The sequence below is a fragment of the Boleophthalmus pectinirostris genome, unplaced genomic scaffold, assembly GCF_026225935.1.
Source record: "Boleophthalmus pectinirostris isolate CB_2022bp ecotype Guang Dong unplaced genomic scaffold, ASM2622593v1 HiC_scaffold_7, whole genome shotgun sequence".
Taxonomy (NCBI): domain Eukaryota; kingdom Metazoa; phylum Chordata; class Actinopteri; order Gobiiformes; family Gobiidae; genus Boleophthalmus; species Boleophthalmus pectinirostris.
This window is the reverse complement of record NW_026571473.1, coordinates 23208185-23225490: the sequence shown is the minus strand read 5'-3', so window position 1 is coordinate 23225490 and position 17306 is coordinate 23208185. Positions and strand designations below refer to the sequence as shown.

The 17306-nt window shown below is 39.5% G+C and overlaps 1 protein-coding gene across 1 annotated transcript in view; it reads right to left on the bottom strand.

Moving 5' to 3' along the window:
- Nucleotides 1-17306, bottom strand: part of scfd2 (sec1 family domain containing 2) — a 147303-nt gene that overhangs the window by 105291 nt on the left and 24706 nt on the right. The window contains exon 4 of the mRNA XM_020918874.2: nucleotides 14443-14618. Coding sequence (XP_020774533.1) covers nucleotides 14443-14618 — 176 coding nt within the window. The remainder of the gene's footprint in view (nucleotides 1-14442; nucleotides 14619-17306) is intronic.

The following is a 17306-nucleotide window of genomic DNA, read 5'->3' as shown; positions in this document are numbered from 1 at the left end:
GTACGCTGTTGGTTTATCTGAAAAAGAATTAAAACATAATCAGCCTGACCAAAACTCAAGAAGTTCTGGGGATGTGTCTCCAGGTGGGCCTCACTGTACAAGTTGCTCCTTTCCTACACAGTGACTTGTTGTGAGATAATATATGACTTTGTTACAGTGAGCGAAGTGGTCTCCTTCGTATCTGTCCCTCTCCTGCAGGTGGTAGACACGTGATAGTGTTTGTTGTGACTGATGGAGCACAGAACCTAGCTACTAAAAAGGGATAAACATGTCAAACATCTTCTCTGAAAGGAACTGGCTCCACCAATACAACATGATGTCTGCTGCACTTATGCCACCAGGTCTCACCTTACATTTAGCATAATTGTCCTTCATGACTTAGGTTAGGTATACAGGGGAATTGAACCAAGCTAAAAGGCATGCACTACAACCACACAAATGCAAAAAATATGCCTACCAGGAGTTTTTAGTTGAAATTAAATTAAATTAAATTGTGTATTCCCTTTTGAAATACTTGGAAAATATGGAACCTTTTCTACCACATATTTAGGTCGCAATTAAAGTGATGTCCTGGGTTCAATGCCTGTTTGAGGACAGAGATAATTACATAGTAAATGAAACCATGCTTGCCATTTTCTGTAAAAAAAAAAAAAAAGAAAACATAAAGAACATACAGAGCTGTAACAGTAACTCATTCAGTGTTTGACTTACTGGCCTTTGTTTATCGAACAAAATGGCCCAAACCATGAAGTAAAAGTCCTCATATAATCCTACTTCACCCTCCGTAACTTTAAACACAAGAGGTTTCCTGCAAGGGTTTGGTCTATTCAGGAAAAATGGTAAAATTTCAGCAAAGTCAGCATGAGTGCTGCAATACCTAACCTCAGTGCTTTCAGACGGAAGTGGGGTCGTGGTTACAAGAGTGAACATGAAAACTAAGTACTACAAGATTCAGTGTAATTGTTAAAAGTCATGTATCCACACAATTTTCCCTTGGAATAAACTCTTAAAAGCCACAACCCACCAATGACAGTGTGCAAAGTAAATTTTTACACAATTTCTACACATACATGGCCACCCAAACTGAACACATGCTTATCTGTTCACAATGCCTATGAATTACGGCGTCTCCCAAATGCACCATACAGACGTGAGAGCCAATAAAACATGTCATTAGACAGACTCAGAGCAGGAGTTATGGCACAGAGAGACATCACAACAACACATGAAAGCAGACGCAGCATCCACTGACCCTGACATTCAACAGAGGAGAGGGCTTTAAGGCTCCTTTGGAAAAGAAAACCTTCCAAGTGCTAATTTAATTAGAGTTGCGCAATATGACAATAATGTCGTATACCGGAGTTTTGAAAAAGCGTAATGTAATAGCGCAGTCAGCAGTTTACTCCATTAAATATATTCTCAGCCATTTAACAGATATTAAACCTCTATTTTGCTGTTAAAATATCTTCATATCTATATATCATTTTATTCTCGGTAAACACCTAGTCCACAAAATCTGAAAATATATAAGCCTTGCTAAAGAAGAGTTACAGAGCGTACCTGAACTCATCACTGGTGAGATATTTTATACATATTTATTTATTTATACTGTTCAAATGCACATTTTTGCTGTAATATAGCAAGGTTTTAGGTCCAGTCACTAGTCTATGTGCACAATGATATTTTCTCTTCATTTTTAAAGGTAATAGCTCTAAGCAAGAACAAATGGAGGCCCAGAGTCCAGATCCCGCTGTGAACAGAGGACATGACTCCAAATACTGAATACATTAAGCAGTGGTGTACTGTAGGATCTCCTAAAGGCCCTCTGTATGAGAGTGGTTATAATTATACACTGCATTTATTAAATATTTATTCTTAATTTCCTTGTGTTGCATTTTTTTCAGAGAGTTACACAGTTGCAGACACATCTGAGCAAAAACTGTCCCATGGCTCAGTCCGTTCTTCATTTGTTACATTTATCCTCCTTTTCTCACATGCAGCACTTTCATCATCTCATTCGACATTTTCAGTGTGGGAGTTCAAAATGAGCAGGGCACATGTCTCCTTCAGTACTTATCATCTTGCACACAGCTTTGCTCAGGTAATGCTCTTGTTCCTTGTCTACAAGCAGACACAGCCTGGGTGACTTGGGTAGGTCCAGTGATCACCAGGAGTCCAGTAGTTCAGCATCATATTGGTAAAAGTATTAAAGTACTTGTCATTTCTTCTAATACCCTTCTAATAGTCTTGACAAGGTCTAACATTTTCAGATATAACTGTCAGCGACTCTGAGTACTCTGAAAGAAATGCATGGGGGCAGAGTTGGGTCAGTTAAGACAATATTTTTTCTGGGTGGAGACTCCTGGCCTGAACACATAGCGCCTCAGTGCTCTTCTCTGAAAGTCTGATAGTTCCCTCAACACAGAAGATCATTTGCCCATGTTGCACCAATCATAGCCTTTTATCTGCAAAGTGTCATTCATATGTGAATATTACTTCCTCCAAAATCTCTTCAAACAGCATTTAGTGTTCCACCTGTTGATACACAATCAACACATGACTTCTAATGGAATGGATATTTGTCGCAGTTCAGACATTTCTCAACACATGCGCAATTTATGCATTTCTCAGAATAGTTGAGAATTTCCCATTGTATGCATTTCTGAGAATAGTTGAGAATTTTCCCTCTTTTGCCTAACGCCCAAATTCATTTGGAAAGGCTTCAGTATCTGGAGCCCTTATGTGAATAATCAGAAGATGAATGAATGGGCAGTGATATTCGGTATTGCAATGATGACACTTTCCTAAAATAGTACTTACTTATCACTTTCTCATCTGAGGGTCAGAAGAGGAGTGTCTGCAGGTCTGTTGTGCTCAAACATCCTGCATGAGTCCAGAGTCTGATTGGAATACAGCTTCATCAACACAATATTTGTAAACGGATTGGTGGAGGGCCTCAGAACATGTGCCAGGACACTGGAGATGTTTAGAGCGCTCTGAACCAGTTGGCCAGCCGTACGGGAGACAGTGCACCGATCACTTGCACATAGACAGTTTTGTTGAAACATTTGGAACATGTGGGTACTGTGAATGTTGAGGGATCTCCAGGCTTTTTTATTATTTCCATTGCCTGTCATAGAATAATGCAACTTGAAGACAGAATGAAACTGTTGCAAACTCTAAAGCAAGAATCTCGAGATTTTTTGGGGAAAACCTCAATAATCTATGTGTTTTCTTGCACATGCTTTAGCTAAGTGAACTCTTACGCTCCGCTTCTCTCTATTGTTCCACTTGGAGCCACATGTCCTTCTTTGATTTATATGGAAACCACAATCAAGAATCATAAACCTGGCTGACAAAGACCTAAAATAACTATAATAGTAAAAATGATAATTCTACACTATTTTGAGTTTAAATGCATATGTTTAAGCGATATTTATTTAAGTATTATATTGTAGATCCACTCTTGATGTGACAAACTGCATTACAAAAAACACAAGGAAGCTTTCTACAACAAACATGGAAGGAGTCTCTGGAAGTTGCCAAGTTACCAACCTCAAACATGCACAATTAGCAAATCCTCCAGCTTGGCATTTCTGAAACTGAAATTGAACTTTCCTTTAATAAGGTGACTCGCAAATTACCAACAGTTAGGCCATTGTATAGTAAAAATAGTAGTAGTAAATAAAAATAATAATCCTCTACCCCTTAACTGTATAAATGGTTTTTAATTAACCAAACATGCTGCCTGTTTATTGTAACTAATTTGGTTCCATCTATAGAATTATTATTCTATCTATCTATGTTGATATAATGTGGTCTGTTTAATTTCTGTAGCCAAATTGCACATTCAAGGTTGTTTATAGAGAGTAATCAAATCAAAAGAACTACACATTGAATAGGGGAAGAGAAATAGAGACTTTATACTCAATCTGTCTCAAATGCTATTCCACAGATGAATTTCATTTCTGGTCCAGAGCTGATGTGTCCAAAAATAACAAAATGGCAAACTTGTCCAGCAAAGAAGTATCCTCCTTTTCCTCTCTATACCAGCCCTTCAGAAATTTATACACCAGCTCATGTTGAAAACGAAGTACAAAACCATTATTCAGCTACAATCGATGTCACAATCGATAAACACTAAATGATTTGCAATTAGTTAGATTCAGGCCTGTGTGCTCCAGTTGTTGAAATCAAACAAAGGGTTAGGTTAAGGACACTAATCAAAACAAGATGCCACTGGAGTTGTCTTGCGCTGACCTGGTTCAAACTTTTTAAACTAACGTCAAATAATTCATCACTTAGTTCTACAAAGTCAAAGGTGCTAGGGGGACTACACAGGTCTCGGATTAGGTTTGATGTATTATGGGCTTTCTGACATCCATTTGACACGCTATACCCCAAAGACTGTCACGCACTGGCACAGTCATTTAGCAGGTAAAAACAGAGCGCCGTCCCTGTCACAGATAGGCAACTTAAACAGCACCTGATCATACATGCAATCCACGTGTAGAGATGTGGTTACACGCTCGGCGCAGCCCCAGGGAACTGTGGGTAATTAATGACAGAGCCGGTGTGGCAAAAGTCTGTCCCTGATTGACCCGCTTTGACCTTTCGCTGCTTAGTTGCCATAGTGATTGGTCAATCTCGTTCGCTTCAAATGATTGGTTCGTTCCCCGGGGCGACAAGGTGGACTTCGGACTGGGCATCAATGCACAGAGCACAGGGGGCAGTAGGAGGAGCAGCACACCGGGGTTTCACATGGGTACAATTACACACTAAAGAAGAGGCCTTGTCCTACCTTCGCTCTACGACCCAAGGGCCCACCTCCCCCATTAACAAATACATCCATCTCTGTCCACACATCTGGACGTCTCACCCAGGCTTTGCAGTAGGGGGCAGTGCCAGTCTGTGAGGGGAACTCTGGGACAGAAACACAGTGAGAGGATGACCTATCCAATACAGTTAACTACTTGTGGTCTATTCCACAAGAGCACATGCATGAAATGAAAGTTCACAGTTTAAATTACAAAGGTTCTCTTAGCTCCGTCATTGTGCTAGCTGTAGTAAAAAGTGTGTTTATAAACAGTCAGTGAAAATGTCCAGCTATAAATAAGTCCATGGACAGAGACAATGGAGCACTACTGCCTGCACTGTTCTTTAGATGCTCTCATTAATAACTTGGTTATCTGATGTGCCACACTTCAGTAATCAATCTAAATCTACCACAGTGACCGTGTTCAGAGTGTATCAGGAGAGGAGATAAAGAATGTGTCCACTTCAGAGGCATTCACAGGGACACAAAGGCAGTCTATGGGTAGTGACCTCAGGCCTGAGCTCAGCAGGTAGTGACAAATGAGCTGACAGTTAATCCGTCCTGAGGTGGGCTCAGAACAGAGTCTGTTTGTGACAACAGGAAGTAAGAATGCTGCAACGTGAGCACATTAAAGGACGCACATGCATGAATGCACGCATGCACACACCTCCAAACACGTCCAGACGAGGTTTCTGAAGCAGAGCATGATGGGAAAATGGTGGAAAATAAACACGTGGTATGTCAAAAGTGGGGTAGAGGGTCGTGTGCCAGTCACTGCGATTCTGAGGTCTAAAGCGCTCCACTGGGCCGTTACGTCTGGGGCAGTAGGTCATTGTTGGACCTGCTGCTCCCCCGCCATCTTGTGATGGTCACTTTTTCTTCAGTGGTCCTTGTTAACAATCTGAGGGTGAATGTAGTGCATTGTGGGATTTTCCCCAGTCTGTGGTGTCTTTCTGGAGAACACTCAAATGAAGTCTGACGCCAGGAGGCCAGCTCACCAGACCACACTGACCTGATTCACCAGGGACTAGTGCCAAGAACCCCCTGTACGCAGGGGCCACACCACCTCACCAAAACTGTGAGAGCTCAAAGCAACTGCAAATGACAACATCATGAAGAGACCAGACCTCTATAAAGAGCCACGATTATGTGTCGTTTGGTCAGAGCAAGTGTGAGAAAGTCACGCTTCCATCGAGTTTCAATGTGGGAAACCGTCAAGTTCTACACAGCACAAAAGAATACAATTTTTTAGAAGAAAAAGGCCACAAGAAAAAATGTTGACAACTTTGACTTTGCAGTTTAGGAGAGACAATAAACAAAAGAAACAGAACTGACTCAGTTCAAAACAATGGCACTAGACCACAGGGCCTTGGAGTCAAATGAAACACTTTAAACATGAAATCCTTTTGAGAAGAACTTATCCCTGCAGCACTACAGGCGGGGGAATATCAGAGTAGATTTTTGCTGCTAATAACAGCGAAATGTCCCATAACGTCTCAGTTCATTGGCCCGGGTTATGGATCTACAGCCAGATGCTTAGTAGAACGTTTAAAATGCAGCACATGCAAATGACTATCGAATTGAAAAGTGGAGGCGGCGAGGTTTATTATGAGGCTGATTGAGTCTTGTGTGTTCCTCCATTATAGAGGAGAGACAGCATGAGTCTCATCACAGCCAGTGGGACGTCCAGGCTATTAGGGAGCAGAGGTGGGTAGAGTTAGATTTTGTGTGTACTTGAATTGTGCTAAAGTTACACAATAGGGCTGCTGCATCGTTTTGCAAGTATTGCAATCACAATTACACTTGTGATAAACTATAATAAAAAGTAGGATTCAGTTTGGTGTATTTTGTTGATTAAACCCACCACCATTATATTCACAACCATTTAAAAAGTTTGCTCTTATTAACGTATAATGTAAATGTAACTTTCTAGTCAAATCCCTGAGTTTACACCTTTATTTCACATTTCATCTCATTATATCAACATTAAAATATAAATTGCATATCCATGTTGATTGTACCCATACTCAAGTAAGTAACTGTAATTATTTTTGAGCATTTATTACATGTTTGGCCACTCTCCCACTTATATGCAGAGGTAATACTCAAACCCCAAGCCCCTGACAGAGAGGTAATGATAACAGGAAGTGAGATGAGTTTGCAGTGCTGCCCTCTGGCCCTGCAGCGGCCCATCACCTCCGTTAAAAAGGCCCTCATATAAACAGCCTCTCTGAGCCTATTAAACACACACTACATTAGGCCTGAGCTGCGCAGAACAATGTAAACACAGCCGGTTTGGGGTACCAGAGTCAGGGCGAGGGCGGGGAGGTGGACTATTCCTGCCTCTTCCTGGGAGTCAACGGCATCACCACTGCTCATACAGTTGCACTGCTCTTCAGCCAAACACAGGAAGGAAGACCAGGGTAAATAAGGCATGCTTTTGATAACAACGGCCCTCTCTAAGTTTCAGTTTGGGTTTGAAATTCAGACAAGGATCAAAATGTTTCAAAACAGGGAAGTGTAGTGCAATGCATGAAATCAGAAAAGACATTACAGGAATGAACTGGTTGAGTGTGACTGAAAAACTGTTGGCAAGTGCTAACTGTGACTGTAATATTATTTGAGAGGGATTGTTTAACAGTACAACTCGCCTAAATCGAAATAAATCAGTTTTGGTCAGATTATATTAAAACAAAGCTCAGATTAGACAGAGTGGAACTCTAGTAACAGAGTTTTAGAAAAAGTAGTGCCTCCAGTTAGCAAAAATGTTGTTGATATCAGCTGAAAGGTGTCAACCAACCCAGGGTGATCTCTGGTGTTGAGTTAAAGCGGGGGACATTGGGGTTAGCCAAACATTAAGCAATAGATCTTTGTTTTCATTAAAGGAATTCATACAAATTACAGAGAATGAGATAAGGGTCAACTGTGGTGTAAAATGATGTAAAAGATATAAGAAATGAATTCCACTATCACTTTAAAAACATTTAAGATGAAAAAGAATAGTCAATACCAGAAACACAGGGCAACAGAAAACGTAATATGCACAAATAGATAAGTGAGTATACATAATTAGACATTAGAGTTTGTAGAACAGATATGACAACTGTTTTTGACACGAGACAGAATCTACCTCCTCCAAAACCAGCAACTGCTTTCAAATGGACACAGCATTCACCACTGGGAGAGAGGGCGGGGGGGGTCGGTCAGTCCAGGTCAGTCCCACATGTGAAGCCATTAAACAGTAGGGATCGGGAAGAGGTCAGAGCCAGACATCTGAGGCCAGTGCCCCTGAGTCATTTACACCCCTCTGTTACAATGTGTCTCCTAAAGACCATCAGTGGGGGGCAGCAGAGAGGGACAGGAGCTGGTGGGACGTACTCCACACCCCAGGGAACAGCCCAATTACAGCCTAAGCTCCCGGTCTGTCTGTGGCATGCAACAGAGATAAGATGAAAGTCCCAATATGAATCTTTATTTTGTTTTTGTCATCAATAAGAAAAAGTGTGTAAGTCCAGTTGCCCACAAGAAGATGCAATGGAAAACGTTAATACCATCGGTGATGTTGTGTGGAATGGCTAGGACTAAAGGTGAATGACAGAAGAGACAGTCTACTGACAAAGTGCAGTCACCAAAGTTTGAGTGTGTCCAGAGAGGTCAAAGGTTACAAGTCTGACACTGTACTAGGGGTTAATGGGGTTTGGGGGTCACTATATGTCAACACAGAAATACCAGCAAACTAACAAGCAGGTTTTGGGTGTAATGGGCTACATAATGGGATTACATATGGCAAGTGAAGTAACTATCCAACTGTATAATCTGCTTGATGGTATTAAACATAGCATAGTGGGTTTACCAAAGTTTCTACAACCCTGTTTTATATTTCAGTGAATTTGAAACAAGTAAGCCTGCATCAAAGAAAAAAATACAATTAAAGTAAAGTGTTTATTCTGTCAATTAACAAGCTAGTCATGATAGATATAGAAAACATAGAAACTGTCTGTAAGTGCTCCATAAACATTTTCATGTCTGGAGTGATGCTAGCTGACTAGTCCAAACTTCATTTAAGCAGCTGGTCTGTATTATCTATTGTATCTATTTACAACATTATCTTGCCAATAAATGAACAAAATCGATATATAATTCAAGATTGGTTAATTAAATCCCACAGCCAAGGACACTGGTTATGTTTTTTTAAAGTTCACTGCTCCAATGTTTTAAAATAGCACTGAGAGTTTGAATATTCGATAAAAACTAGACAGGAGACTTGGCTCCTGGGAGCAGGGACAGACAGTGCAGTGCTGTGACTAGTAATAAGGCTAGAGCCTGAATGTTTGCAGAGCCATGAACTGGTAATCCCAACAGAGTAGAGCCACAGGCCGGTGACATATGATGAAACATCACTAATGCAAGACAGAACACCAGACAACCACAGCATTTGTATTAAAAAGAAAATTCACATTTCCCACACTAATCCAGAGCACACGCATACAGTATAGTACAAGCTGGTGGAACTTCTACATGTGCTGGATGGCTTGTACCAGGAAGAAGTATTGTGAAACTAAATTTTCAAATGTGACTCTGATGTTTTTATTAGACTGAAAAATGTACACTCCAAAAACTTATTTGGCCTAGAGGAGGACCTCCACCTGCTGTTTCCATGGAAATGTAACACTTACCCATCTCCATGAAGTATAGTTTACTTTCCATTTCCATGGAATCAAGCATGTACTTTTAAGAGTGAGTAAATGTATTCAACTGTAAGTCAACTAAACAGTAAGTTTTGTAAAACATCTAATAAAAATACATAATATAATATCTAATTCAAAATATAGTAGACTCACAACAAGGGATGCATACTGAAACTAGTATCAAATATCAGTCCAGGAAAATTAGCTGGATAAGGTATTGGTGCCCAGGTATCGGTTCAGCTGATATCCTGGTTGGGCCTATAACTGGACGTAATGAGACTATTCACTACTGGTTGCCCTGGACATCTCATAATGTTTGAACTTTAATTCATGTTCAGTAGTTAGCTGCAAGACAAACAAGTAAAATAACTCAACTGCAAAAAACATGCCATTTTCATTCCTCACACCAGCACGGCCCTAAGTTGGATCAGTGTATTTCTACTCACCACTATAACAAATTCATATCAGAAATACATTCATTACTACTACTATTAGTGCAAACAGTTACAGTCAATTTCTACTGAAACCTCAAACTCAGGTTTCAGGGTTTGTTTGTAGATAGAATTTATTGAGTAGGCTTATGTATCTAGTTACTTTTATGACTGGGTCTAGGTGCAGTACTGGCTTAGAGAGGGTTGTATAAAGGCCATGTTATGTTCGGGAAGCGGTGAAAGGGTGACTGTTGAATTTCTCCTCCTTCTAGAAAATGTGAATGCATCGAGTGACACTTTCTCTGGAGCTCACCCAAACCCTCCTCAATCTGACCCATTCAGAGCCAAACCCAAAGCCCCAGACACCAGAACACCCAGCAGGAGGTCCAGGATAGGCGCAGGCCGGGTGGCAATGTCTGCCAAAGAGGGGTCTGGAGCAAGTCAATGGTTAGACTAGACATGAGAGAGAAATAGATTAAAGTGAATTGCTATAACATTTAGATTTAAATGTTGAGAATTTTTTTTGGCATGTAACGATAATTTACATTTAGTCAGTGATTGAAATGAACGATGAAATGATTCCATAGTTAAGAGATAGAGATATGCCAAACTATGGAAGCTTATAGTCAAAGGAATAACATTTCCAGGGAAATAAACAGAAGGAGGCCTTCTTCCATGACAAATAAGCATCAGTTCTGTGGAGTTGGGAAGCTCTCTTACTAAGGGCACATGTTTTCTTACTTTAATTTTAATCAGATGTTTGGTGCAAAATTACTCAATGGTTTTAAATAGTACATTAATGCTGACAAGATATGATCATGCCTTTAATGTAATTCTTAGTCAATATGTCAGAATTTGCCATTTAATACCTAAATAGAGTAGACAACTTATGGGAAAAAATCAAGATGTCTTGGTAAAGTTTTGATTTGTTCTTAAAGCTATTCAATATTTGATGTGTTCCTCTATACATCGCTCTCATCAACCTGTTGCAATAACAAATAAGTAGAAAATATTAGTGTAAACCAAATGTCAACAGAGTATGCCTAATAGCACAAACTGCTTCGTCTTGCATATTTCCACCGAATGTAAAGAGCACCTCTCATCATCATCAAACCCAGACGAGAGTGAGCCTTGAACTTAATTGCCCCAGTGCCCACACCCAGAGCTGGTCAGGGCTGGACTCAGGTCTGAAAGAAGCCCCAGTGTGGACCAGGCTCCAGGTCTAGACCCGGACCACAGCGGCCCTCACATACTCAGGCTGCACAAACAGTCTGACCACTCCCCCACCAGAGCCATCTCCAGCCACCACCATCTTCTACTAATGTCATTAACTTTGTCCACATCGAGCCAAACTGAAAAACTCATATGAAATTAAATAAACAGAGAGGGCACAGAGGACACACTACTCATTTCCCCTAATACCCCCATAAAAGTCGATTGCAAATACAAACTCGTACGCTGCACTTAAGGCCCTGGAATGTGATTTATGAAGAATGTCTGATTTAAGCCAATTACTATGCAGCACTGGTGGTCAAAATAACTGCAATATATTAAGATGGATACTGATGAAAACACCTGAGGACACTACTCCTCATGAGACAAATAGACCTTCCTGAACAGTTGCCATGCTGTTTTCAATTATATATAGTTAAAGGCACATATAGGGATAGTTTTTAAGTATGAATACATTATAAAATATCACGTACATTTATTTTATTTAATTCATAAGTTTCAATTGACAATCGTGCCAACTTTTCTTCGCCTCCAACCACCAATTACACTATAACATTGGCTCACTTAGTCACTCTGACAGTCATACAGCTAAGGAAAGTTAAGTGTCTTGCCCAAGGACAAAGAAACATTTAGCATAGCTGGTAGAGAGAATCAAACTATTTCTTTAGTACGTAAAAGGTTTTTCAAGTTAGTGAGCTCCCATCCCACTGTAGCCTTGTATTAGGAAACAGCTTGTGGTACAGTGCAAGAGAACTTTGCACAGTGTATTGACCAAACTAATGTTACTACTTATTATGTGGGTTGGTTAAGCTGATTTTGTCATAGGCCATGTCAAAACTTTAGATAAGCTCTTCCTTGTTCTTTGGTAAGTTTTCTGAATAACCTTCGCTGTCACGACTTCATAATGTAACGGTCCATATACCTAACTCTTTTTGGCCCACATGGCAGTGGAAACCAATCCATGCCGTTCCAATCAGACCTGTAGCACTCATATTAAAAGTACGAGCAGACAACACAGAGGGAGGAGGGGATTAAAGTGGAGTCTTGAAGTAAACAGACAATAGCCCTGGAGTGATGTTTTTATTGAAGTGAGCAGCGTCTGTCCCAGAAACAGGTTTATGAGCTTGTTTTTAAATTCACATTTGGCACAGGACAGACCTGTTTTTTTTTTGTTTTTTTTTTGACATTTTCTCTAATAAGATCTACTGTTGTCATATTGCTGCTTCAACAATATTCATAATGGAAATTTGCAAAGTCTTCAAATAGTTTAGGATTTGCTTTCAATCTTTAAGTTATGTACTTGTGGTTGTTTGTCACTCAGTTTTATGAGTGTATCAAATACAGTATAAATATTCTATAATCATGTATCCATCTCTAATGTTTTTGTTTGTTTGACACCAAGTTGTACAATAAAATGCATTAAGCGCCATAGTTAAATTAGTATGACAAACTATATATCCACTGGAATAGTGTGATTTAAATTTGTCTGGCATTTCTAAGCAAGACAAGTTAGAAACTAGGCAACATCTTAATTACAACTGTAAATGTATTCCAAAGCAGACCTTGGATTATGTGTACTTGAGACCCTGCCACAGAGCGGCACACGTGCACATCCGCCTCTATCCACCCCCGTAAACTAGTGCTCAGCCAAAACTCAAAACCTCTAAACAACATGAAGAAAATTTGACATTTTTTTTCTCTCCTGTTTACGGGATCTAAATGTTTTTCTTTCAAACACAACTGACCTTGTTTATGAAGGAGTGGAATCTGCGTTTTTTCCCTGTCTCTGTCAGTTTAACACAACATTTTGGCCCACTGGCAACACAGCAGACCACAAGTACCCATTTACCTGCTGCGCGCCGCTCATAAAATGTTTACCCAAGGCAAAGATGTGAAAGAATAATTACGCGTTTAATCACAAATTAGCTCAATATGTAGCTTTCTCACTAAATAAAGTCAAAGTGTAAAAACGTTTAGGAATCCACTACCACAAACTGATTAGTTCCAAAAGTCTGTCAGAGCTGTTAATGCTGTTCCTATAGTTTATATACTGTGGCTTTTTAAAATGTAAGCAACAACTGCCAATGTAAATACCCCCTCTAGACTCTGTGTTTGAGTCACTGTAAATAAGAGTAAAAGCTAGTGAGATACACTTTACAATGTATTGGACAAAGCTGCTTGAAATTTATGCCTCTGATGTCCAAAAGTTGCAGACATTATTACAGAAGGGTAGAGTTTTTCATTGCGTTCTTGGCAGCAGAAGTCAATGGGAGGTGTAGCCAATAAATAGTGCTGTCTTTTGCAGATTTATGTGACCCGTAATAGGAAAACCAATGCAGCATTCCCACCAATAAAGTTTACTAATTTGAACAGTTTTTAGCATGTGATAAAGAAAATCCTGCCACTGCTGGATTAAGGATTGACCATTGCTTTAAATATCTGTTGAAATAAAAACCAAGATGAAAAAGTTCTGCATTAGGACCCACAGTTTTTCATTTGTGAGACTATAAAGTACTGGACTATTACTGTGAGTTTGTGAGACTGTTCCAATGCAAGTCTTGAATTATAATAATTACAGCTAGTGTTTATTTTGGCAAGCTGCAGATTTTAACAATTCACTACAGCGCAGAGGGTATGTTTGAATACTGCATTAGCATATAATTGTAGTAATATTCAACACAGTAATTGCATATTCCAGATTCCAATTTTAAACACTTATTGGAGTCAAATTAAAGGGTCAAGTTCAGATGTGTTTGGGATGTTAATTAATTTCTATGGCTGGTGGTTAGAGAGTATGTTGAAACATACATTTTCAATATAGTTTAGCTCAAATGTTAATGTAAAAATCAATCTTTGACTTTGTACTCATACACTGTATAAAATAGGAAGTGAGCAAGGGGGCGCCTCCAACTCCATCAAACTCTGGCTCCAATTGACTTTACGTTGAAAAATTGTCACCCTTCTCTTTGTAACTGCTACAGTGAGCCTTGTCATTTTGATCATAAAATGGTTGTGATGTTTTATTTTGCTAGTTTGTTCATAAAAAAAAAAATCCTATCCCTAATATGGAACCTATAACTTCTAGTCTTGTGAGCTTCATTTGACTGGAACCAAATGCTATGGGTGACGTCACACTCACACTCAGTCCACTTCTTTATACAGTCTATGATTGTAACTCAATCTGAAACCCGTATATCCCGCGCTTTAACCTCTCTTTACCCTTTCACCGCTTGTCCCATATGTGGATAAGTTTGTGTATAGGAGGAGCTCTGACCTGCAGCAGGAGTCTCTCAAAGGCCAGGCAGGAGTCCCATCTTGGCAGGCTGGGGTGTCCAAGGGTTTGGGCTGTGGCCAGTCCCAGCTGCAGCACCCCACAGTGACTCTCTAGAGCCCCCCGACTGCCCCCGAACGGCTTCACATAAGAGCATAGCTGGTCTTTGGTCACTCGGCCTGAGAAAACAGACAAGAGGAGAGACAACAGTGAAATTTCATCTATAGAATCTTTTTATGATTTGTTTTGGGAAAGTTACCCATTTATTAATCAGTTTTGGCTTTTTAGGTTAATTTCCACAGATTATTTACTACAAATTCACCCAGAGCTTTTTTTTTAACCACAAGCCTATAAAGGAGCAGTGTGGTCATGTTTTGTGCAGCAGTATAATGATATTAAAGTGTTAATATGAAGCTTTGTGTGTATTTTTAGGCAGCAGATTGACCAGAACAAAATATTGGTCTACGCTGGAGATTTAAGGATGATCGCCAATATGCTAAAAAGTCAAAATATTGGCCCAATAATATATCGGTCTAGCTTACAATCTTAACTTATCGTGTGTTGTCTCATTGCAAACAAATAGATGTGTGAACATGCCTGCATAGTTCTTTATTCTGAGAAGAAGAGTACACAGTCTGGATCTGAACAAATAAACAACTTATATCCAAACCATAATAGACTTTTTAATAACCGTCATACATGCAGCGGAGGGCAGAGGGGACTCACTGATAACAAAGAGGAGAATAATATTATCTTAATGAGTAAAAACACAGAGAGGCTGAGAGAGACATGAGGGTGGACATGTGTAGAGTGGTGATTCTTAACTAGGAGAAGAACCACTTTAATGTGCCAACTCAGAGGATTTAAAGAGTACTTGCAAATTAGAGCAAGACAGGACTAGACTGCAACATGTAAGCAGTAACATATTATACTTTAGCGCAGCACTCCAGGGCTAATCCAGGACCAAAGCAAACCTGCAGAGCATCATTATGACTAGGAGTGATACTGAAAAAGGACAAAAACAAATAATATAATAATATACAAATACATAACTACAAATATCAGGAGGACTTGAATTGATTTCGACCAAGTGTTACATCTTAAAGGCACACTATGTAACTTTTTTTTTTTAAACAATAAAAAGACACCTTGAAAAACATGCAGTCTACTGTAAGCAACCTGCCTCTCCACAAACCAGACCAGTAAATTGGCTTGGGGCTTGGGAATAGATGAGTTTAATACTATATTGTGAAAAATTCCAAGCAAAGCAACATCTCCATGGTGACCCTCCACCTGGAAAGTTACATAGTACATCTTTAGCTAAGGAAATAGGCTAAATTAAAAAAATACTAAAACAGCACATAACCATGGCCAGTACAGAATACAGATTCAAAGTATTACATGTTGTTCGAAAGCAAGACTATATGTCCAGGCAAGTCATATCAAATCACAGTACCTTCACAACAACCCTGCATCTCAGTGGTACCCAAACCACAATTTGAGAACCAGTGGAGATGGATGTAACTTAATATGTCAGCGTCATGTGTCAAAACTTGAGGTGAACATAAAAAGCAATACAAGACCAAATTAGTTCATTTCTATGCAGCAAAAGTGAAGCAGTGATAAGAGCCTTCTGAGTATGACTAATGAGCGTAAACAACATAGCTTCTCTGGTTATTTACTCAGACAGCACACAGACACAGGAAGAGCGGCATCAGGCTGGGATTGGAGGAGGGAGAGGGGAGGGTATAGGGGCTAAGGGGGGTGCGAGAAGTGTCCCGGGGCAACAAAAGGGGCACAACGCGTTTAACTCCCCATAAAGCCCACTTCTTCATGTTGATGTTCTGAAGCAAGTCCAGATGTGGGAGTATTTCCTGTTGGACTACATACATTGGACTGTGTTTTCTTTAGACACGAGTGAAGAACAGGCTGAAGGAGGGACAGAAGTAATAAAAAAAGGTGTAACACGAGCTACGGTGAGGCCTCCTGAATGATGACTAGCTATTTTTGGACATGTTTGAGTTTCGATTTGTTAATATACGTTTCAGTTTGTGTAGGTGATGAGCTAGGCCAGACCTGGGCATTGTACAGGTCACATACGACCCTTTGGTTGTCTCTGACCAGCCCGTCTAACATAATTTGGAATTACAGAATAAACATTTTATAATTTTACCTCATGCATGGACTAAAGTTGCATTGTTTTTATTTTAGAGGTGTTTTTTAATGCCATTTTTTGTAAGGCAACCTAATTCATAACATAAACTCTTACCAGTCTTACCAGCTTGTCAAAACAATTATATTTACTGTTTTCATAAAGAAATACAATTAATATTGTGCAGAATTGAGTTAAGCAGTTTGGCCTGACCCTCTACAATATTTTCTGTTTCTCATGTGGCCCCATGGAAAAAATAACTGCCCACCCTTGATCTAGGCTCACTGATCAAAATGTGGTATCATGATTAAGGTTGTCAAAAGTATCGAAAATCAGATAGTAATCGATACTAAAACTAATACTGAGACTAGATACTAATTTGAGCAGATATCGATACAAAAAAATTGTCACATTCACAGGACAGAAATGAACCTTTCCTGAAAAGCTTTAGAATGATCTTGAGCTGTATTCAAACAAGTATAAGAGCACATAGACTAGACTGATGGACCACTATGGAACCTACCTGGACCATTGAGGGATTACTCAGATATGAGACTGTGATCTGGATTGAGTATTGAGTATTGTTTATGGAAATAGAGTTTTAGTATCATAACAGAGTGTTATGGCATATTGCTCATATTGATCAACCTCGATTTCCAGTTTATTTCATTCCATTCATATAAATAAAAGCTATGTTATATTTTTCTTAACATAA